Source organism: Heterodontus francisci, chromosome 32 (genome assembly GCF_036365525.1).
Source record: "Heterodontus francisci isolate sHetFra1 chromosome 32, sHetFra1.hap1, whole genome shotgun sequence".
NCBI classification, from domain to species: domain Eukaryota; kingdom Metazoa; phylum Chordata; class Chondrichthyes; order Heterodontiformes; family Heterodontidae; genus Heterodontus; species Heterodontus francisci.
This window is the reverse complement of record NC_090402.1, coordinates 56,987,991-57,010,717: the sequence shown is the minus strand read 5'-3', so window position 1 is coordinate 57,010,717 and position 22,727 is coordinate 56,987,991. Positions and strand designations below refer to the sequence as shown.

The 22,727-nt window shown below is 44.7% G+C and overlaps 1 protein-coding gene across 5 annotated transcripts; it reads right to left on the bottom strand.

Moving 5' to 3' along the window:
* Positions 1 to 269: 269 nt before the first annotated feature.
* LOC137347831 (zinc finger protein 229-like) lies at positions 270 to 8,592 on the bottom strand. Of its 5 annotated transcripts, none has more exons than XM_068012868.1 (3): positions 8,556 to 8,592; positions 2,078 to 2,286; positions 270 to 1,960 (listed from the first exon to the last, which is right to left on the bottom strand). In XM_068012868.1, the coding sequence occupies exon 3, from the start codon at positions 1,849 to 1,851 to the stop codon at positions 394 to 396; it is 1,458 nt and encodes a 485-aa protein (XP_067868969.1). In that variant the 5' UTR covers positions 1,852 to 1,960; positions 2,078 to 2,286; positions 8,556 to 8,592; the 3' UTR covers positions 270 to 393. The 5 variants fall into 5 exon arrangements, with proteins under 5 accessions (XP_067868969.1, XP_067868968.1, XP_067868966.1 ...); XM_068012867.1 differs by lacking the exon at positions 8,556 to 8,592 and adding an exon at positions 3,038 to 3,186; XM_068012865.1 differs by lacking the exon at positions 8,556 to 8,592 and adding an exon at positions 3,073 to 3,186.
* Between the last annotated feature and the right edge of the window lie 14,135 nt (positions 8,593 to 22,727).

Below are 22,727 nucleotides of genomic sequence, written 5' to 3'. Positions count from 1 at the left end.
GGGGGGCCTTTAGTATAATCCCATCAAAGTGATCACCCCTTTCTTATTTCTAAGTTCTACCCATATGGCCTCGCTGGACATTCCCCCCTGGATGTCCTCCCTAATCAATAGTGCAACTCCCCCTCCTCTCAAAGAAATCCATGAGCTTCTCGCAGTTATTGTTAGAGCTGAAGGAGGTGATGGGGAGAGGGAGAGCACTTCAAAAGGAAATAACTTGTTTTCGAGATATTAAAAAGACTTGACACACTATGTGTTTAACAAAAAGCGGATTTATTTGACATTCATCCAGAATATTAACCCCTATAACTGGGCTGGAGTTTATCAGCAGAAACAGACCCCAATGAACATAGTTCAGTGCTGCATGTGATTTACAGGAGAATCCAATCACTGTAGTTACTTGTGAGCTCGCTGGTGTCTCAGCAGAGTGGATGAGTGACTGAATCCCTTCCCACACATGGAGCAGGTGAACGGCCTCTCCCCAGTGTGAATGCGCTGGTGTACAGTGAGGTCACCTGATCGCTTGAATCCAGTCCCACAGTGAGAGCACCTGAACGGTCTCTCGTCAGTGTGAACACGTTGATGGGACATTAGAGCCCCAGAACGTTTATAGCAATTCCCACAGTCTGGACATTTAAAAGGTCTCTCCCCAGTGTGAACTTGCCGATGTCTCAGCAAGGTGGATGACTGAGCAAAGTTCTTCCCACACACAGAGCAGGTGAATGGCCTCTCCCCAGTGTGAACTCGCTGGTGTACAGTAAGGTGGCTTAATCGTCTGAACCCAGTCCCACAGCGAGAGCACCTGAATGGTCTCTCATCTGTGTGAACATGTTGATGGGACATCAGTTCAGCAGAACTTTTATAGCAATTCTCACAGTCCAGACATTTAAAAGGTCTCTCGTCAGTGTGAACTCTGTGGTGTGTCAGCAAGTGGGATGAGTGAGCGAATCCCTTCCCACACTCGAAGCAAGTGAACGGTCTCTCCCCAGTGTGAACTCGCTGGTGAAGCAGAAGTTCGCTTGATTTAATGAATCCCTTCCCACACACAGAGCAGGTGAATGGCCTCTTCCCATTGTGAACTCGCTGGTGCTTCAGGAGGTAGGATGAATTAGTGAATACCTTCTCACACTTGGAGCAGGTGAATGGCCTCTCCCCAGTGTGAACTCGCTGGTGTGTTAGCAGGTTGGATGACTGAGCGAATCCCTTGCCACACTCGGAGCAGGTGAACGGCCTCTCCCCAGTGTGAACTCGCTGGTGTCTCAGCAGATCAGATGAATTAGTGAATCCCTTCCCACATTCGGAGCAGGTGAATGGCCTCTCCCCAGTGTGAACTCGCTGATGTGTCAGCAGGTGGGATGACTGAGTGAATCCCTTCCTACACATAGAGCAGGTGAACAGCCTCTCTCCAGTGTGAACTCGCTGGTGTGTCCGAAGGTCGCTTGATTTAGTGAATCCCTTCCCACACACAGAGCAGATGAATGGCCTCTCTCCAGTGTGAACTCGCTGGTGCATCAGCAGGTTGGATGACTGAGTGAATCCCTTCCCACAAACAGAGCAGATGAATGGCCTCTCTCCAGTGTGAATTCGCTGGTGTGTCAGGAGGTTGGATGATTTAGTGAATCCCTTCCCACACACGGAGCAAGTGAACAGCCTCTCCAGGGTGTGACTGCGTGGATGAGTTTTTACCTCAACTGGATAATTAAATCCCTTCCCAAGGGCCCCATATTTACATGATTTCTTCCCAGTGTGACTGCACTTATGTTTCAACAGGCCAGATGATCGACTGAAGCCTCGTCCACACACAGAACACATGTACGGTTTCTCCACGCTGTGAATGGTGCTTTTTCCTTCCATGTTCAAAATGCTGTGATATTCAGGTTAGGTTAAATTGGGTGACTCCTTCAGACCCTGATGCGATGTTTGGTTTGAGTTTCCCAGCTGCAAATCCTCCTCTTCTAAATCCCTGTGAGATTGAGATAAAACAGAAAAAACGAAGTGTGAGAGGACCCACAAGAACAAAAAGGCAGGTTGTGAAATTGAGCTGAATGAATCTGGTAACCTCATTTCCCATGGCATTTACCTTCCTCGACAGTCTCACATTGGAAATTGCTGGGTTTGACTGGGCTCAGAAGTGCTCAGGGATAAACCCAGCAGCTTTTCCTCCATCTCCACTCCAGCTCAAACTGATGCAAGAAAAAGACCTACACAGAAAGTCAGGGATCAACTTCCACATCCCGAAACAAACCAGCTCTTCATCTGTGTTTCTCCACTGAGTTCTGTGAACAACATCTGCAATAAAACAAAAGCAAAATATTGCAGATGCTGGAAATCTGAACTAAAAGGACAAAATGTTGGAAATACTCAGCAGGTCAGACAACATCTGTGGAGAGAGAAACAGAGTTAACCTTTCAGGCACATCGAGCTGCTGCAGCCCAGAACTCGAAGTGGGAGGAGGAAGAATGCGGAGAGGCAATATAGTCTAACACTCACAGCAACCTTCAATCCACCTACATTACTGGGATAGGGAGACAGAGTTTAGAAACACTCACCAACACGACTCCAGTAAAACATCCCAGGAGGAAAAGGGGAAGCAGTGTGTGTACCTGCCCTGATATCCCCCTCCCCAGGCCTGTCAGTCAAACCCCCAACTCCTCCCAGTCCACAGCTCAGCCTAGCAGCTTCCTGCACCTTGAGCCAGCCCTGCCCCGGTGTGGCCCAGTCCAAGGGTAGTCTTTGTGGAACCAGGGAGTTGGGGAGGGGGTAACCTCCTGCCCTGTGCTGTGTCCCGAATGGTTCCCCCTCCTCCCCCAAACCCCTTTATAACGGAGCTAAGTTTCCTTTAAAGTTTTGTCCTTTGATGTTACAGTTTATTAATCCTTAGTTCCTCCAAAAGAGCTGGAAAGCTGGCGGCCGTTAACCGGATCTGTCACCGGGAGAAGCCCCGCAGCTGCTGCCCCCGCTCGGTGCAATCGCGGAACCGGGAACTTCTTATTGGGAGTGTTGAGGCCTACACTGGGTGTTTCTGAAGCCTCGCACCCACCCGCCGTCACCATCGCTCCCTCCGCCGCCGCTTACCGGCTGCAGATGCGACTCAACCATCTCTCCATTGCCAACACCAAACACAGTTGGGCATTGCGCTTGCGCACTCGGTACTTGAGCTCCCGCTCGCAATGTCCGGGTGATTGATTGCAGGATCCACCGCCTGCTCTGTGCGCAGGCCCGCCCCCGCTCTTCCTATTGGTCCGGAGCCGCACCAATCAGCCGGGCGGTATGCGCTGAGCATGCGCGGCTGGCAGGACCTGAGGCAGCGAGCGCGGTTCCGGCAGTTGAGGGGGAGGCGGGTTAGTCAAGCCCGGGGCTCGCAGGCCGCAGACATACTGAGTGCGGGGCCAGGAGATAATCTGAACAGCGAGATCACAGCCAACAACAAGATCAACTCCCAGCTGCGGCTTTCACTACTTCCCTCTGGCCCGAATCTCAAAAAGCCAAGGGCAGAGTGTTACGACCAGGTGCGAAAGGTGTCTGTTACTATCTTCACCTTGTCTTATTACAAGAGGGTTTAATTTTAAACACACTGTGTTTTGAGCTACCCCTTTGTGATCCTTGTTCGCAACGTTCCAATTATAAGTAAAAAAAATTAGCACAAACAGACTTTGGTTTTCAGAAGATGAAATTTGTTAAACATAAACTCTAATACAGTTCACACCTATGGATATATGATGTCATGCTAGCATGCACACGTGACATAAACATGCAGATAGGGCCAGAAAAGTCCTAGTACTATACAAATGTCCTTCCAGTCAGCGTCTTGCAATTTTAAGTTTAATGTTCATGTGGCAACGTAATGTGTGCCTCAGTCTTGGCAGGTGGGGGGTTTGACTGACAAGAGACTGTCCCAAAATGCAGGGGAGGCAGAGAATGTCTCTGGAATTGTACAAAGTTTACAGCACAGAAAGAGGCCATCATGTCTGTGCCGGTCGAAAAATGATCCGCCTGGTCTAATCCCACTTTCCAGGATTTGGTCCGTAGCCCTGCAGATTACGGCACTTGACTCCTTTTGAATGAGTTGAGGGTTTCTGCCTCAACTACCCTTTCAGGCAGTGAGTTCCAGACCCCCACCATCCTCTGGGTAAAAAAAACTTTTCTCAATTCCGCTCAAATCTTTCTACCAATCACTTTAAATCTATGCCCCCTTGTCTCTGCTAAGATGAATAGGCCCTTCACATCCACTCTATCCAGGCCCCTCAAAATTTTGTACATTTCAATCAAATCTCCCCTCGGCCTACTTTGTTCCAAGGAGAACAGCCCCAGCCTATCTAATCTTTCCTCATAGCTCAATTTTCCAGTCCTGGCAACATCCTCGTAAATCTCCTCTGTACCCTCTCTAGTGCAATTTTTTCCGATTACATCCTTTCTGTAATGAGGTGACCAGAACTGCACACAGTACTCGAGTTGTGGCCAAACCAATGATTTATACAATTCCAGCATAACCTCCCTGCTCTTGTATTCTTTTCCTTGGCTAATAAAGCAAAGGATTCCATATGCCTTCTTAACCACTTATCGACCTGTCCTGCTACCTTCGGGGATCTGTGGACATTCACTCCAAGGTCCCTCACTTCCTCTACACTTCTCAGTATTTTTCCGTTAATTGTATATTCCTTTGCCTTGTTTGACCTCCCCAAATGCATCACCTCACACTTCTCTGGGTTGAATACCATTTGCCACTTTTCTGCCCATCTGACCAGACCATCAATATCTTCCTGCAGCCTACAGCTTCCTCCTTGCTATCTACCAAACGGCCAATCTTTGTGTCGTATGCAAACTTCTTGATCACGCCCCCTACATTTATGTCAAAATTGTTGTTAAATACCACAAATGGAGTAGAAATGGATACTGGTCAGGGAGCGGATAATCGAACTTTGCCGTTGTTAAAGTACTAGATAACAAAGCTTTTACTGTATATATCAATGCTTAAGACTTAAATGGAGGGCATGTGATTAAGAAGTTTACAGATGAGACAAAAAGTGGCCGTGTGGTTGACAGTGAGGAAGAAAGCTGTAGAGTGCAGGAAGTTATCAATGAACTGGTCAGGTGGGCAGAAAACGGCAAATGGAATTCAATACGGAGAAGTGTGAAATAATGTATTTGGAGAAGGCAAAAAAGGCAAGGGAATACACACTAAACGGTAGGATACTGAGAAGTGGAGAGGAACAGAGGGACCTTGGAGCGCATAACAGGTAGATAAGGTGGTTAAGAAGGTGTACGTGATGCTTCCATTTATTGGTCGAGGCATGGGATATAAGAGCTAGGCGGTTATGCTGGAACTGTATAAAACTCTGGTTAGGTCACAGCTGGAGTACTGTGTGCAGTTCGAGTCACCTCATTCATTACAGGAAGGTTGTGATTGCATGAGAAAGAATACAGAGGAGATGTACAAGGATGTTGCCAGATTTAGTGAATTTTATCTGTGAGATTAGGGTTGTTTGCTTTGGAACAGAGGAGGCTGAAGTGTATAAAATTGAGAGGCTGAGATAGAGTGGATAGGAAGGAGCTATTTCTTTTATCAGAGAGGTCAATCACCAGGGGCATAGATTTAAAATAATTGGCAGAATGATTAGAAGAATTAGAAGAGAAATATTTTCAACCAAAGGGTTGTGGGGATTGGTGTCTGGAATTCACTGTCTGAAAGGGTGATAGAGGCAGAAACCCTCATCACATTTAAAAAGTACTTGGATATGCAACTGAGGAGCTGTAACCTAGGAGGCTACAGATCAAGAGCTGGAAAGTGAGATTAGGCTGGTTAACTCTTAAAGCCCAATGTGGACATGATGGGCTGAAGGGCCTCCTTCTGTGTTTCTATTATGACAGTTGGGATTTGTTTCTGCTGATGTGAATAATCCTTATAACTGGGCTGGAGTTTAATAATCTGGATAAATGTCAAATAAATCAGCTTTGTTTTAAACACTTCATTGTAGTTTTTTTAAAGGTGTGAATTTGGTAAGTGTTGATGTTCAGAGACTTGGGGGTACTCGTACAAAGTTAACATGCAGGTGCAGCAGGCTATTAGGAAGGCAAATGGCATGTTGGCCTTTATTGCAAGAGGATTGGAGTCCAGGAATAAAGAAGTCTTACTAAAACTACAGGGATTTGGTGAGACTGCACCTGGAATACTGTGTGCCGTTTTGGACTCCACATTTAAGAAAGGATATACTTGCACTGGAGGCAGTGCAGCAAAGGTTTACTAAATTGGTCCCTGGGATGAGGGGGTTGTCCTATGATGAGAGGCTGAGTAAATTGGGCCGATAATCTCTGGAGTTTAGAAGAATGAGAGGTGATCTAATTGAGACATAAGAGATTCTGAAAGGGCTTGATAGGGTAGAAGCTGAGAGATTTTTTCCACTGGTCAGGGAATTTAGAACACGGGGGCACAGTCTCAGGATAATGGGTCAATCGTTCAGGACTGAGATGAGGAGAAATTACTTCATTCAAAGGGTTGTGAATCTTTGGAATTCTTTACCCCAGAGGGTTGTGGATGCTCCATCATTGAATACATTTAAGGCTGGAATAGATAAATGTTTTGTCTCACAGCGAATCAAAGGGAATGGGGAGCAGACAGGAAAGTGGAATTGAAGCCCAAGATCAGCCATGATCACATTGAATGACGGAGCAGGCTCAATGAGCCATGTGGTCTACTTCTGCTCCTATTTCTTGTGTTCTTGAGACCAACTGAACAAATTACACAAGATTTCACGTTTCAAGTCTTCCGTTATAACAACTAAACTAAGAGAAATCCCCAATTAACTAAATAGCACTAAATAGCTGCTAGCCTAAATTACAATCAAAGGTATTTTCTTTACTTATTCGACACTTGAATATCTCTCACACCACACTTACACATTGCACAGTCCTTTTTGACGATGGAATCCTTTGTGGTTAAAACTCCCAAATTCATCCCAGTTTCAATGGGCTTGATCTCACAGACTTTTGAAAACAAAAACAATGTTTTCCTTCGTTCACTTCCCCAAGCACCTCTGACCTGGATAGACGTGGATAATGTGATTTCCGGTGATCCTGTACTCCTTTGCAAATTTCGATTCTCAAAAAAAGGGTTCTAGTTTCCACAACCTTTCACTTTATATCTTACTTGCTGCAGCCACATGCTAACCTTTTGAGATTCATGCACTAGAAAAACTAGATCCCTCTGCATCTCAGAGCTCTGCAGTCTCTCACCATTTAGATAATATGCTTTTTTATTCTTCCTGCCAAAATGAACAATTTCATATTTTCCCATATTATACTCCATTTGCCAGATCTTTGCTCACTTAACCTATCTATATCTGTTTGTAGTCTCCTTATGTCATCTTCACAACCTACTTTCCTACCTATCTTTGTGTCATCAGCAAATTTAGTAACCATACCTTTGGTCCCTTCATCCAAGTCATTCATATAAATTGTGAAAAGTTGAGGCCCCAGCACTGATCCCTGCGGCACACCACTCGTTACATCTTGCCAACCAGAAAATGATCCATTTATGCCTACTCTGGTTCTTGTTAGCTAGCCAGTCTTCTATCCATGCCAATATGTTACCCCCTACGCCATGAACTTTTATTTTCCGCAAGAAGTTTTTTTGTGGTACCTTATCAAATACCTTCTGGAAATCTAAGTACAGTACATCCACTGGTTCCCCTTTATCCACAGCACATGTTACTTTTTCAAAGAACTCCAATAAATTGGTTAAACATTTCCCTTTCACAAAACCATATTGACTCTGCCTGATTACCTTGAATTTTTCTAAATGCCCTGCTATAACGTCTTTAATAGCAGCTTCTAACATTTTCTCTATGACAGATGTTAAGCTAACTGACCTGTAGTTTCCTGCTTTCTGTCTCCCTCCCTTTTTGAATAAAGGCTATTTTCCAATCTCATGGAACCTTCCCGATTCTAGGGAATTTTGGGAAATTAAAACCAAAGCATCAACTATCTCACCAGTCACTTCTTTTAAGACCCTCAGATGAAGTCCATCAGGACCTGGGGACTTGTCAGCCCGCAGCTCCAACAATTTACTCAGCACCACTTTCCTGGTGATTGTAATTTTCTTGAGTTCCTTCCTCCCTTCCATTTCCTGACTTACAGCTGTTTCTTGGATGCTACTTGTATCCTCAATAGTGAAGACTAATGCAAAATACCTGCACTCCGTGCGTTCCAGCAGCACTCAGGCCGACCCCAGGTGTTTATGAAGCTTCCCAGCCCACACACAGCTCCAATTCCTCCCCTGCGCCCACAATCACCTCCCGCCTCCTCTTCCCCCTCAGTCCATCAGTGTTTTTTGTTCACGGATATTCCTGATCTCCCTTCAATGGGGAACTTAGTCCCTCCTTTTAATTTATTATTAATTTCAAACAGGGCCTGTCACCGGGAGAAACCCCGCAGCTGCCGCGCCTTTCGGTGCACATGCGAGACCAGGAGATTCTTATTCGAGGCTTGCGGCCTACAACAGGTGTTTCTGAAGCCTCCTCGCCCACCTGCCGGCTCCATTCCTCCCCTGCACTGACTCTCACCTGCTGCAAAAGCGTCTCCAGCACTGATCACAGTGACACTGCGCATGCTCCAGTTACAGTCCAGCACTACGCCTGCACGCTGGGCTCCTGTAATGTGAATAGGACACAATCACTAAAATGAAAGTAAAATACTCGCCCCGACCAGCGGACCTTTTCACCCACCTCCAGTATTCTCCATCTACCTGGACCCCTCCCTCTGGCCTGTTACCCACTCTTAATCTTTTAATTGAGAACTGGCGGCGTGACATCAGCCGTCTCAATTTCTCTGCTCCCTTCACTCACTCTAACATGTCTCCCTTCAAACTTGCTGCACTACATTCTCTCAGGTCTAACCCCGACATTGTGATCAAACCTGCAGACAAGGGTGGTGCTGTTGTACGGTGTACCAACCTCTACCTTGCAGAGGCTGAGCGCCAACTCTCAGACACTTCTTCCTATCTCCCCCTGGACCATGACCCCACCATGAACACCACTGCCTCCAGGACTGTCACTGACCTCATCTCCTCCGGAGATCTTCCCTCTGCAGCTTCCAACCTCATAGTCCTGCAACCCTGGACAGCGTGCTTCTACCTCCTTCCCAAAATCCACAAACAGGACTGTCCCGGCAGACCCATTATTTCAGCCTGTTCCTGCCCCACTGAACCTATTTCTTCCTATCTTGACTCTGTCTTTTCTCCCCTGGTCCAGTCTCTTCCCACCTCCATCCGGGACTCTTTGGATGCCGTATATCATTTTGACAATTTCCAGTTTCCTGGCCCTAACTGCCTCCTCTTCACTATGGACATCCAATCGCTCTACACTTCCATTCCCCATCAGGACGGTTTGAGGGATCTCTGCTTCTTTGAACAGAGGCCCAACCACTCCCCATCCACCACTACCCTCCTCCGCCTGGCTGAACTTGTTCTCACATTGAACAACTTCTCCTTCAACTCCACTCACTTCCTTCAAATAAAAGGTGTTGCTATGGGTACCCACATGGTCCTAGTTATGCCTGTTGTATATGTTGAAAATTCCTTGTTCCAGTCCTATTCAGGCCCCCTCCCTCACCTCTTTTTCCAGTACATTGATAACTGTATCGGTGCCATTTCCTGCTGTCACCCCAAACTGGAAAACTTCATCAACTTTGCTTCCAATTTCCACCCTTCTCTCACCTTTACATGGTCTATTTCCGACACTTCCCTTCCTCGACTTCTCTGTCTCCATCTCTGGGGATAGGCTGTCTATTCATTATAAGCTCACTGACTCCCACAACTACCTCGACTACACTTCTTTACACCCTGCCTCCTGTAAGGACTCCATTCCATTCTCCCAGTTTCTCTATCTCCAACACATCTGCTCTGATGATGCAACCTTCCACAACAGCACTTCTGACATGTCTTCCTCTTTCCTCAACCAAGGATTCCCCCCCACTATGGTTGACAGGGCCCTCAACCATGTCCGACCCATTTCCCGCACTTCTACCCTCACCCCTTCCCCTCCCTCCCAGAACCGTGACAGGGTTCCCCTTGTCCTTACTTTCCAACCCACCAGCCTCCACATCCAAAGGATCATCCTCCGCCATTTCCACCACCTCCAGCGTGATGTCACTACCAAATACATCATCCCTTCCCGTCCCCTGTCAGCATTCTGAAGGGATTGTTCCCTCCATGACACCCTGGTCCACTCCTCCATCACCCCCAACACCTCATCCCCTTCCCATCCAACCGCAGGAGGTGTAATACCTGCCCTTTTACCTCCTCTTTCCTCACCATCCAAAGCCCCAAACATCCTTCCAGGTGAAGCAGCGATCTACTTGTACTTCCTTCAATTTAATATACTGTATTCGCTGCTCACAATGCAATTGCCTCTATATTGGGGAGACCAAACACAGTTTGGGTGACCGCTTTGCGGAACACCTCAGCTCAGTCCGAAAGCATGATCCTGAGCTTCCAGTTGCTTGCCATTTCAACCCCCACCACCCCTGCTCTCTCGACAACATTTCTGTCTTTGGCCTGCTCCAGTGTTTCAGTGAACATCAACGCAAGCTCGGAGCAGCACCTGATCTTTCGATTAAGCACTCTCCAGCCTTGCGGACTGAAAATTGAGTTCAATAACTTGAGAGCATGACTGGCCTTGTTTTATATTTTTTATTTTATTTTATTTTTTAATCAAGTGCCTATTTTTCATGTAGACAGAGCTGCTCATTCTGCTATTAACACTCTCTCTGGACTAATGTTTTGTCTTTCACAAGCATTAGCACACTCTTTGCCTTTGACCCAGGGTAGCTTTGTTTTTTAATCTCTCCTGTCCTCTGCCCTATCACACACCTCCCGTTTTGTTTTCTCGCCCCCCCTCCCCCCACACACACAATCCCTTCACTTGCTCAAAACCTAATTCTTTTCTAACCTTTGCCAGTTCTGATGAAAGGTCACAGACCTGAAACGTTAACTCGGCTTCTCTCTCCACAGATATTGCCAGACCCGCTGAGTATTTCCAGCACTTTTTGTTTTTATTTTAGGACACATTCACTGCCGTGCAGAATGCTGGGTAACATTGCCCTGCCATTGGCAGCCGCAGTTGGTGACGAGAAGTGATACTGTGTGATCGGATTGTGATGAAATTATTAAACAACTCATACAAAAACCCAAGCGCATGGATGCTGTGTAATCGTTGAATCCTGGATGTGATATTTCACATCTTTGGATATATCTGTCTGACAGATTATAATGAAGGCTCTCGAGACTGATTCTATGATTGTTCTATCAGGAGATACTAAGTAGACAAGGCCTTTTTTGCATTAAGTTTGATGAATTTGAATCAACTGAAACATATAAAATCCTTAAGGGACTTGACAGGGTAGATGATGGGAAGATGTTTCCCCTGACTGGTGAGTCTAGAACTGGACGCCACAGACTCGGAATAAGAGTTCAGCCATTTAGGACTTTTACAAAAAATGTATTCTTTCATGGGATGTTGGCGTCTCTGGCAAGGCCAGCATTTGTTGCCCATCCCTAATTTCCCTCGAGAAGGTTGTGCTGAGCCGATATGATGAAAATTGTTTTCAACAAAATGATTAAGGGCCATGGATGCTCAGTCATTGACTGAGCAAGTAATAAGTAGCAAGGCAGAGATTGATAGATTCTTGGAATCGAGAAATATGGGAAGAGTGTGGAAGGGTGGTGTTGTGGTAGAAGATCTACCATGATCTTATTGAGTGGCAGAGCAGAGTTGAAGGGGCGTGTAGCCTACTCCTGCTGCTATTTATATTCTTCTGTTCCTCTCCTGAAGGTGCTGACTGTGGCTGGGATACAGGGTAAATCTCCCTCTGCACTGTCCCATCAAACAATCCCAGCCTGTACTGAGCAGGGCTAAGGGAGTTTGGGTGCAAGGCTATGCGATAATGTCGTAAAGAACCATCTTTTCAGCCCAGCTGTTCCTCTCCTTGTTTCTTTAAAGGTGGAGAGCTGGTACATCATGTCTCAAAACACATCCCACCTATTCATACTGAGAATCACAGGTGAAGGACCAAGACTCCGAATATGGAACAAAATCAAGGGGGAAAGAGGGGGAGAAAACAGGAGGTAAATCAAGGAGAAGGGACTGAGGGACACCAGTCTTCAATTTTAGAGCCTGTAGACATCAGGAGGGGAAGACTGAGTTCAGTAGTTTTAGGATACAGGGTGAGAACAAGGAGCAGATGGGGAGACCAGTGTGGATTCCAAAATAGTGAGAATTAATGGGAAGGGAGATTGTGTAGGGCTGTGTATTAAGGGTGTTGAATGGACAAGAGAGGAAAGGTCAGCAGAGCAATTACTGCAGCAGTGTCCATAAATAGTGAGAGAGGGTGAGGGTTAGAGTGGACCATTGGCAGTCTGTTTGCTGTGATCAGTTTTCCTTCTTTAAAAATAACCTCCTGTAGCCCAGTGACACAAACAGCCATTAAACTCAACCAATTTCCTTTGGTCTGGGGAGGACTCCCTCTGTGAAACATTAGCTGTTAGTAAAGCTTTTCATTTTGGCATGCCAATAGTATAAAATGTGCTGCAGAACTGCCGACACCATCACCTTTAAGGAGCACTGAGTGCACCATCAAAAGAACTTTATTAGCTGTAAAACACTATGGGACATCCTGAAGTCGTGAAAGGTGCTATTCAAATACAAGTCTTCCATTAACAAAAGAGAAAAGGCCCACGAATGCAACAGTCAGTAACAGGACATCAGTCTTCTCTTACCTTAGAAAAAGCAAGGACACAAAGCTGATTTATTTCACATATATCCAGAATTTTAAACTGCTGCCCAGTTACAGGGATTATTAATATTAATGGAAAGAAATCCCAACTGTTAGAACATGGATCAGTCCTGGATGTGTTAACAGCAGCAATAACAGCAGAATCCAACCCCTGCACTCACTTGTGAACTCACTGCTGTCTCTGCAAGTTGAATAACGAAGTGAATTCCTTCCCACACACGCAGCACGTGTGGCCTGTCCCCAGCATGAGGTTGTTGGTGTTTCATCAGACCCTTTCTGCTTACAAAACTCTTCTCACAGTCAGAACACTTAAAAGATCTCTTACCAGTGCGACCAATAGAACATTACAGCGCAGTACAGGCCCTTCAGCCCTCGATGTTGCGCCGACCTGTGAAACTATCTGACCTACACTATTCCATTTTCATCCATATGTCTATCCAATGACCACTTAAATGTCCTTAAAGTTGGCGAGTCTACTACTGTTGCAGGCAGGGCGTTCCACGCCCCTACTACTCTCTGAGTAAAGAAACTACCTCTGACATCTGTCCTATATCTATCACCCCTCAACTTAAAGCTATGTCCCCTCGTGTTTGCCATCACCATCCGAGGAAAAAGACTCTCACTTTCCACCCTATCTAACCCTCTGATTATCTTATATGTCTCTATTAAGTCACCCCTCCTCCTCCTTCTCTCTAACGAAAACAACCTCAAGTCCCTCAGCCTTTCCTCGTAAGACCTTCCCTCCATACCAGGCAACATCCTAGTAAATCTCCTCTGCACCCTTTCCAAAGCTTCTACATCCTTCCTATAATGCGGTGACCAGAACTGCGCGCAATACTCCAGGTGCGGCCTCACCAGAGTTTTGTACAGCTGCAGCATGACCTCGTGGCTCCGAAACTCGATCCCCCTACTAATAAAAGCTAACACACCATATGCCTTCTTAACAGCCTTATTAACCTGGGTGGCAACTTTCAGGAATTTATGTACCTGGACACCAAGATCTCTCTGCTCATCTACACTACCAAGAATCTTCCCATTAGCCCAGTACTCTGCATTCCTGTTACTCCTTCCAAAGTGAATCACCTCACACTTTTCCGCATTAAACTCCATTTGCCATCTCTCAGCACAGCTCTGCAGCCTATCTATGTCCCTCTGTAACCTACAACATCCTTCGGCACTATCCACAACTCCACCGACCTTCGTGTCATCCGCAAATTTACTAACCCACCCTTCTACACCCTCATCCAGGTCATTTATAAAAATGACAAACAGCAGTGGCCCCAAAACAGATCCTTGCGGTACACCACTAGTAACTAAACTCCAGGATGAACATTTGCCATCAACCACCACCCTCTGTCTTCTTTCAGCTAGCCAATTTCTGATCCAAAGCACTAAATCACCTTCAATCCCATACTTCCATATTTTCTGCAATAGCCTACCGTGGGGAACCTTATCAAACGCCTTACTGAAATCCATATACACCACATCCACGGCTTTACCCTCATCCACCTGTTTGGTCACCTTCTCGAAAAATTCAATAAGGTTTGTGAGGCACGACCTACTCTTCACAAAACCGTGCTGACTATCGCTAATGAACTTATTCTTTTCAAGATGATTATAAATCCTATCTCTTATAACATTTTCCAACATTTTACCCACAACCGAAGTAAGGCTCACAGGTCTATAATTACCAGGGCTGTCTCTACTCCCCTTCTTGAACAATGGGACAACATTTGCTATCCTCCAGTCTTCCGGCACTTCCGACCAAGTTGGTGTGTCAGAAGGTGGGATGACTGAGTGAATTCCTTTCCACACATGGAACATGTAAACGACCTCTCCCCAGTGTGAGTGTTTTGGTGTTTCATCAGATATTTTCTGCTTTGAAAGCTCTTCCCACAGTCAGGACATTTAAATGGTCTCTTATCAGTGTGAAAATGTTGGTGTCATGAAAACCCTATATGCCAAAGGGGAAATAGTCATTTCATTGTTTGCAACCTTACATTAGACTTTAACTGGAAAATCTTACAATTGACTTTTTTTTCAAAGAAAGGTGGCTGCCAAGATGGTCACTGCAATTTACATTTGAAACAACAAAAGATCAAACTGGAGATGACAGGTCTCATTCAACCTAGCCAGAACAATGGGGTGCTCTCAGTGATTAAATTCCCTAAAATGGCCAAAACCAATATGGTCGTCAGGGCCATCTACACCCATTGGCTTTGAAAGAGCCATCCCCTTCCAAGTGTGACAGGACATCTTGAGGTATAGCACCTTGAATCTCATAGAAGATTCCAGGAAAAAACTCATTAAAAGAACAAAGGGGCTTGATAGTGTCATGTGACTGCCTGCGCAGCTCTGGAGAAACTAAGCTTTGTCACAGAGACAGAGTAACCAAAAAGCCATCAATGAAACAGGTCTCTCTCTCTCTCTCTCCAGTAATTATCATGAGAAGATCCTGTGCAACTGGGAACTCCCTCAAGCCTACAGACCATCACAGCCAGCAACCAGGGGACAAGAAACAAACCCTCTTCTGCCTTCAGGAGCTCTGAGAAAAGCAAGCCCATTACCATGCATATGGCCCAGCAAGGACCTCAGGACTACAATTTTAACTGAGGATTATGGGACTAATATGCCATATTTAAATTCCATTTATTCGAGACTGTAATCCAACCACCAAATCTGTTTTCCCTCTGTAATCTATTTGTGTGTGTGTGACTCTCGTGTGAATCTGCATGAATATTTAGCGTATTTCTAGTAATTTTAACCTGGTTGGAGTGTCAGGAGTAATAAACCTACATCTTTCTTGTTTAAACTCAAGAAAACCTATCTGGTTCTTTTGTAATTACATTAGACGAACAGGAGCGAAGCGTTCACTGAGGTGGTAAGTTCAATCACTGTGTTAAAAGAAGGATAAAGCTTGCTGTGGTCAAACCAGAGAAGGGGCGAAAGGGGAGCCTGAGACCCCTCCTCACCTGGCTGTAACATTGGTATTCAGTGAGGTGGGATGCATGAGTGAATACCTTCCCACACTCGGAGCAAGTGAATGGTCTCTCCCCAGTCTGAGCTCATTGGTGTCTCGGAATGTCGTTTGATTGAGTAAATCCATTTCCACATGTGGAGCAACAGAATGGTCTCTCCCAGTGTCAGTGCACTGATGTTTCTTCAGGCTGTGTAACTGGTTAAAATATTTCTCCTATGTTAAAAGGCCAATTATGGATGTTGATGTGATATTTAGTTTGAGTTTCCCATTTGCAAATTCTCACATTCTAATACCCTGTAAAAGGAGTTTTCAGAAGTTAGTACAGGATAGAAATTCAGAGCAAACAATTCTAGTTTTTCTTTTTAGAATTCATTCATGGGGTGTGGGCATCACTGGAAAAAACAACATTGTTGTCCATCCCTAATTGCCCTTGAGAAGGTGGTGGTGAGCTGCCTTCTTGAACCGCTGCCATCCATGTGGTCTAGGCACACCCACAGAGCTGTTGGTGCTATAGCTGATGATATAATAGCAAGACAAAATATTAATGAAACATCGGCCAAATTTGAAAAGCTTGAGATTCCTGCTTCAACCTGTGCAGCAATAACAGACTGATCCTGCATGAACAAAGACCTCCTGCAATTGTTCAGTTCCCTCACCAGAGGGCTGAAAAAAGAGGCACCAGGAGAAAAGGTACACTGGGGCAGTAGAACACCTAGATCCTTCTGCACCTCAGAATTCAGTCGTCATACATTCACTTTTTTCACATTTTTACTTTTTTATTTATATACTACCCCCTCTCCCCCCAAGTCTCTGACTTCATATATTCAATCTGTCAGGAGGCTTCACAACACTCCCTAGGCTTCTTGTTGTCAGTTGTGGAAGATTGGTAGTCTTTCTCTGATCTGTTGTGTCTTGATTTGAATAGCCTTCATTGAGGTTTGTAGTCTTCGGTGCTTTTTGAATTTCCAGTTCAACATGTGAGTTGTCCAGATGTATGATCAATTGACGGCTTTGCTGTAAAGGAATAAGATTCCTTCTGTTTCTCTGTAGACTATCTTCTTTAGTTCATAGTATACAAAATCACTGTTGATTCTTGTCTTCCGAGAGAATTACTCCTCTATTATGGTCTCGTACCCATACCTGTTGCCCTTCTGACAACTTAAGGTAGGTTTGTGGTACTGCACCTCCTGTTATAATTATAGGTCTGTTTATTTTGCTACAACTTTTCTTTGTCTTGTACTTTCTGATAATCTTTGCTTTTAACCTTGGAAGTAATTTCTTGGGTACAATTGGAAGTTGTATTCAAAGTTTTCTTCCCATTAAGAGTTCTGATGGTGTTAATCCACATAATAATGGAGTAGTGCTAATTGGAAATCTTGATTTTGCTTCAACATAGTTTTAATGGTTCTGACCACTCCCTCAGCTTCTACATTTGATTGTGGATACTTAGGAGAACTTGTTAAATGAACAAATCCACACTTTCCCACAAAATGTATGAAGTAATCATTTTCAAATTGTGGTCCATTATCGGATACTGTCTAATCAGGTGTACATGTGTTGTGAAAACATCTTGCAAAACTCTGATGACTGCTGCAGTTGTTGTGTGCATCCATTTAATTTCAATCCATCTTGAGAAGTAGTCAACTATAATTAGATAGGATCTCCCCTCAAAGAAGAATAAATCCATCGCCAGTTGTTCTCACGGTCTTGTTGGGAATTGGGTCTAAATTAGAGGTTCTCTTTGATCCTATCTGTGAACTTTTTATTCGTTCGTGGGATGTGGACATCGCTGGCTAGGCCAGCATTTATTGCCCATTCCTAATTGCCCTTGAGAAGGTGGTGGTGAGCTGCCTTCTTGAACTGCTGCAGTCCTTGGGGTGTAGATACACCAACAGTGCTGTTAGGAAGGGAGTTCCAAGATTGTAACCCAATGACAGTGAAGGAACGGTGATGTCGTTCCAAGTCAGGATGTTGTATGGCTTGGAGGGGAATTTGCAGGTGGTGGTGTTCCCATGCATCTGCTGCCCTTGTCCTTCTGGGTGGTAGTAGTCGTGGGTTTGGAAGGTGCTGTCGAAGGAGCGTTGGTGAGTGCATCTTGTAGATGCACTGTGCATATGTCACAATTAGAAATCAGTTCTTCTATATCCTTTGAGATTCTTGGCTACTGCACGATGCTTTAGCCTGTGCTCTACATTTAGTTATGTCATATGACCCTGGTGTACTTTGTCCAAGATGTCTAGTCTGAGTGACTCTGGAATCATCAGTCTCTCGTCCGAAACCAGCAAATCATCCACTATGGTAAAGTGTCTTCTTTGTTCGAAGAAGACTTTCATCCTCTTTTCCTTGGGGCTCTGTTGTGGCCAACCTTGCTCTTAATTTTTGCAAATGTAAATGCATTCTTCATCGTGCCTTTGTGCCTGACAAGTTTGTTGGAGTCTATTTGAACTTTCTGGCCATAATGATGTAGTGACCTGTGAATATGACTCGATGATCGACCATCACTCGAGACAATGCATCTGCTGTTGTTTGTTGCTTGGCCTGCACGTATACTGTTTTGCAGGTGAACTGCATGGGCCTCAACCAGAATCTCTGGTTCCGTGGTGGCTTTCAAGTGAGTTTCTTTTCATCGAGTAAGGAAACTACGGGTTTGTGGTCTGTCTCAATGATAATCCTTAAAGCAATAATGTAGTTTGAAAATTTCTCACAAGCCCAAGTGACTGTGAGAGAGTCCTTCTCTAGCACTGCATGTCTGTACTCCGTGTCAAATAGTGCTTGTGATGCACAATAAATGGATCTTCAACTTCTATTGGGCTGTTCTTGGAAAAAGACTGCCCACATCCCTGTGGACGAGATGTCAGCTGTGATCGTAGTTGGAAGTGAAGGGTTATAATGAGCTAAAACATCCGGTGAAATCAGCATCTCCTTGATCCGTTGGAATACTTCTTTCTGAAGTGCATCCCAGCACCATGCCTGAGCTTTTCTTAGTAGTTGTCACAAAGGTTTGCTTACGTGGGCTATATTAGGTAGGAATTTTTCCAACTGATTTACCATGCCAACAAACAGTTGGAGATCATGAGTCGAAATAGGAAGTGGAAATTCGCTAATGGCTCTAGTATTTTGTGGGTGTGCCATTATGCCGCTACTGCAGACAATGCATCCCAAAAAACAAATGGACCTTTTTGTAAACTGGCGCTTCTCATTGAGTGTTACACCTTCGTCATGCAGATGATTCAAAACTGCGCTAACCCTTTGGTTATGTTTCTCTATTAGATTAGAGATACAGCACTGAAACAGGCCCTTCGGCCCACCGAGTCTGTGCCGAACATCAACCACCCACTTATACTAATCCTACACTAATCCCATATTCCTACCAAACATCCCCACCTGTCCCTATATTTCCGTACCACCTACCTATACTAGTGACAATTTATAATGGCCAATTTACCTATCAACCTGCAAGTCTTTTGGCTTGTGGGAGGAAACCGGAGCACCCGGAGAAAACCCACGCAGACACAGGGAGAACTTGCAAACTCCACACAGGCAGTACCCGGAATCGAACCCGGGTCCCTGGAGCTGTGAGGCTGCGGTGCTAACCACTGCGCCACTGTGCCGCCCTATGGACTCCATTGAATTAGGATGTCGTCCATGTGGCAGATTACTCCATCAAAGCCCTGTAGAATATTTGACATAATTCTCTGGAATATTTCCGGTGCTGACGTGATATCAAATGGAGGATGGTTGAAACAAAATCTTCCAAAGGGAACTTGCTAAAAGCCACTATTCACATTAAGCTTTAAGAAGACAGTGTTTCTGAATAACTTTGCCAAACTTTTGTCCAACTGAGGACATCAGATGGACTTCTCCTGCCACTGCCTTATTAAGTTGAGTCAAGTCTACACAAATGCGAAGACCCCCCAGTTGGTTTAGGAACTGGAACCATTCCTGAAGACCTATCTGTAGGCTTGGTAACAGGAGAAATGACTCCTGGCCATGTCTTCTAATTGATGTTGAACTTACTTCATTAGTGGGTGTGGAATCTACTTCAGCATGAAGAGACATACTGGTTTAGCATCTTTCCCCTAAGTACTATATTCAGTCTTCAGTCTCCCTAGACCTGTGAACAATTTTGGGAATTCCTTTTGAAGGTAATTCCTGGATTCTTGTTGTTTAACCTCTTCTAGTTTCACTATAAGATGAAGGTCAATACAAGCGCTTCTGCTTAGGAGCGAGAACTCCTGATTTCTTAGGACATACAGTGTTTCTAATATCTGCTTTCCCTTGTACTGAAATATTTCCTGTAACTTCCCCATGACTTGCATTTCAACCCCTCCTGGGTCATATAATTGAGTTTCCATTGGTTGCAGATCCAGTGTCGAGTTTGGAAGTTGTGATCTGTCCATTGCGTCTGCTGACCAAAATGCTTGATTCAGATCATTGATCTTTCCAAGAAAATATTTTGATTGGTCTGCAGGAGGTTGTTTAACTTTGTTAACCTGTCGAATCTTAAATGCTTTTTCTTTAGAGCTTGAGGTAGTTGGCATTTAATTTTGACACATCTTTCTGAAATGGCCTACTTTTCTGCAATAAAAGCATTCTGTTCTATAGGCAGGACATTGTTCACGCCTGTGAGTAATTTTGGCACCACAGCACTGGCAGGGTTTAATGGTGTCCTTCACAGCCCCCACCCCACCCTCGCCAATCCCCAGTGTATCGTTTCTCCTGGTGCCTCTTTTCTCAGCCCTCTGGTGAAGGAACTGAACAATTGCAGGAGGTCTTTGTTCATGATGCAGGATTAGTCTGTTTTTGCTGCACAGGTTGAAGCAAGAATCTCAAGCTTTACAAATTTGGTTGATGTTTCATTAATACTTTGTCTTGCTATTATATCATCAGCTATAGCACCAATTAAATATAATAGTGTATTCACTTGCTCTGCTTCAGACCTGCTGTCCAATTTTGACCCATTTCTATAACGAAGAAACCTTTTTCTCCATAATACCCAGTTTTGAGTCTGATTGGGTCTCTCATTACTTTTAAAACTCTCTGGCATTCCCAATTTTTGATCCATGTTATTTTATTTTATGGACATTTTTAGAGTGTTCTCTTCTAAGAAACTCTTTTTTTCAGGCTAGTTTGCTTTAATGGAGTATAGCAGGTGCTTTTGTGTGTCCCCTGCTGTTTTTAATAGGTAGTTCTAGGGTTTTTCACTTTGCTTGAGCATTTCACTTTATTTGTTTACTCAGCTTGTCTAATGCAGTAGACGCAGCTATTTGAGAGTTCCCGGCTGTTTCGACAGACTCTTCTAGGGTTTACCTCTTTCTTTGAGAGCTGCAAGTTATTTTTTTTCTTTTTCAGTCTTAGCTACATTAATGGAATCTCCCTGCTGGGTTCCGGGGTTTCCTGTGATTTTTGGCAGTTTGCGCTCTTCGCCCTTACCTTCAGCCAAAGTGAGGGATTGGGTTTTCCCCTTTTTTTCAGACGATGCCTTTAGAAAATTAATTTAAGCTCCTTCAAAGGCTGTTTTTTTTTACTGGGATTCTTTAATAGTCGGCACCATGACTCACCTGATAGATTGATTTGCAGGCAGCCATGCTGTAGATCTTCTCTCCACCTCTTTAGGTCTGTAGTTTTGTTTTTCTTCTTTCCAGTTCATTGTTATAAACTTTCTTCTGGCTGGAGGATGGTGGTTGCTTCAAACTTTTTCTTCAGGGTCTGTTTCCCATCCCCACCATTGTTCACGTTGTATGTTTGGTTCTGTATGCTGCCACCTTATTGAGTCTACCAGAGATTCTTAGTCTGTAGTAACATTAATATTAATGTCATAACAACTATTATACACTCCACACTAGCCTGCATGTCTCCTTCAAAGGCCACACTGTATCTGTTCTTGAGTCTCTCCCAGATGATCTCTTATGGTGGGCCGTAATCTTTACAATCTCTCAAGATTAACCCTTTCATAACCTTATACTATATTAACGTCCCTATATTTAAGTAACACCAACAGAAGGGAAGTAGCTAGTGTGTCTTCCCTTTTATTTTTAAGTAGTAAGCTTTATTAGTTGTGACAAGGTTTATTATCTAATGGAGGAATGGCAGGGTTGTTCCTTAAGACTGAGATGAGGACAAATTTCTTCACTCAGAAGGTGGTGAATCTGTGGAAGCTCAATCATTGAGCATGTTCAAACAGAAATCAATTGATATCTAGTTACTGATGACATTAAAGGATATGGGGATAACACGGGAAAATGGATTTGAGGTAAATGATCAGCCATGATCTAATTGAATGACAGAGCAGGCTCAGACTGAATGGCCCATTCCTGCTTCTATGTTCTGACGCCTAGAGTGCATATCCTGTGCTATGTGAGAACTCCAGGATGCTTCACATGTCCTGGATAACCATTTGTGCAGGAAGTGTTGTCACTTGCAGCAGCTCGAGCTCTGGGTTTCGAAGCATGAGCAGCAGCTGGCATCACTGCGGTGCACTGCGGAAGTTGAGAGCTACGTGGATAGCACATTTGTAGATGTGGTCACCCCACAGCTTAAGAGTATGCAAGGAGATAGGCAATAAGTGGCCAACAAGACAGTCAAGAAGAAACAGGCAGGTAGTGCAGGAGACCCCTGAGTGCATCTCACTCTTCAACCAGTATTAAGTTCTGAATACTGATGAAAGTGAGAGTTTGTCTGGGGAGTGTAGCCAGAGCCAGGTCCATGGCACCACGGTTGGCTCTACTGCATAGGGGAGCACAAAGAAGACTGGAAGAGTAATAAGTGATAGAAGATTTGATAGTTAGGGGAATAAACAGGGGATTCTGCAGTCGCAGATGTGAATCCTGGATGGTGTGTTGCCTCGCTAGTGTCAGGGTCAAGGATGTCATCGAGCAGCTGCAGAGCACCCTTGGTGGTGGTGGGGGTGGAAAACGAGAAAGGAGTAACAATGACATAGCAGAAAAAGGGATGTGGTCCTGCA

Bases quoted from the DNA above. Each gene is read 5' to 3' on its own strand.
- LOC137347831 (XM_068012868.1), bottom strand. From the start codon at position 1,851: ATGGAAGGAAAAAGCACCATTCACAGCGTGGAGAAACCGTACATGTGT.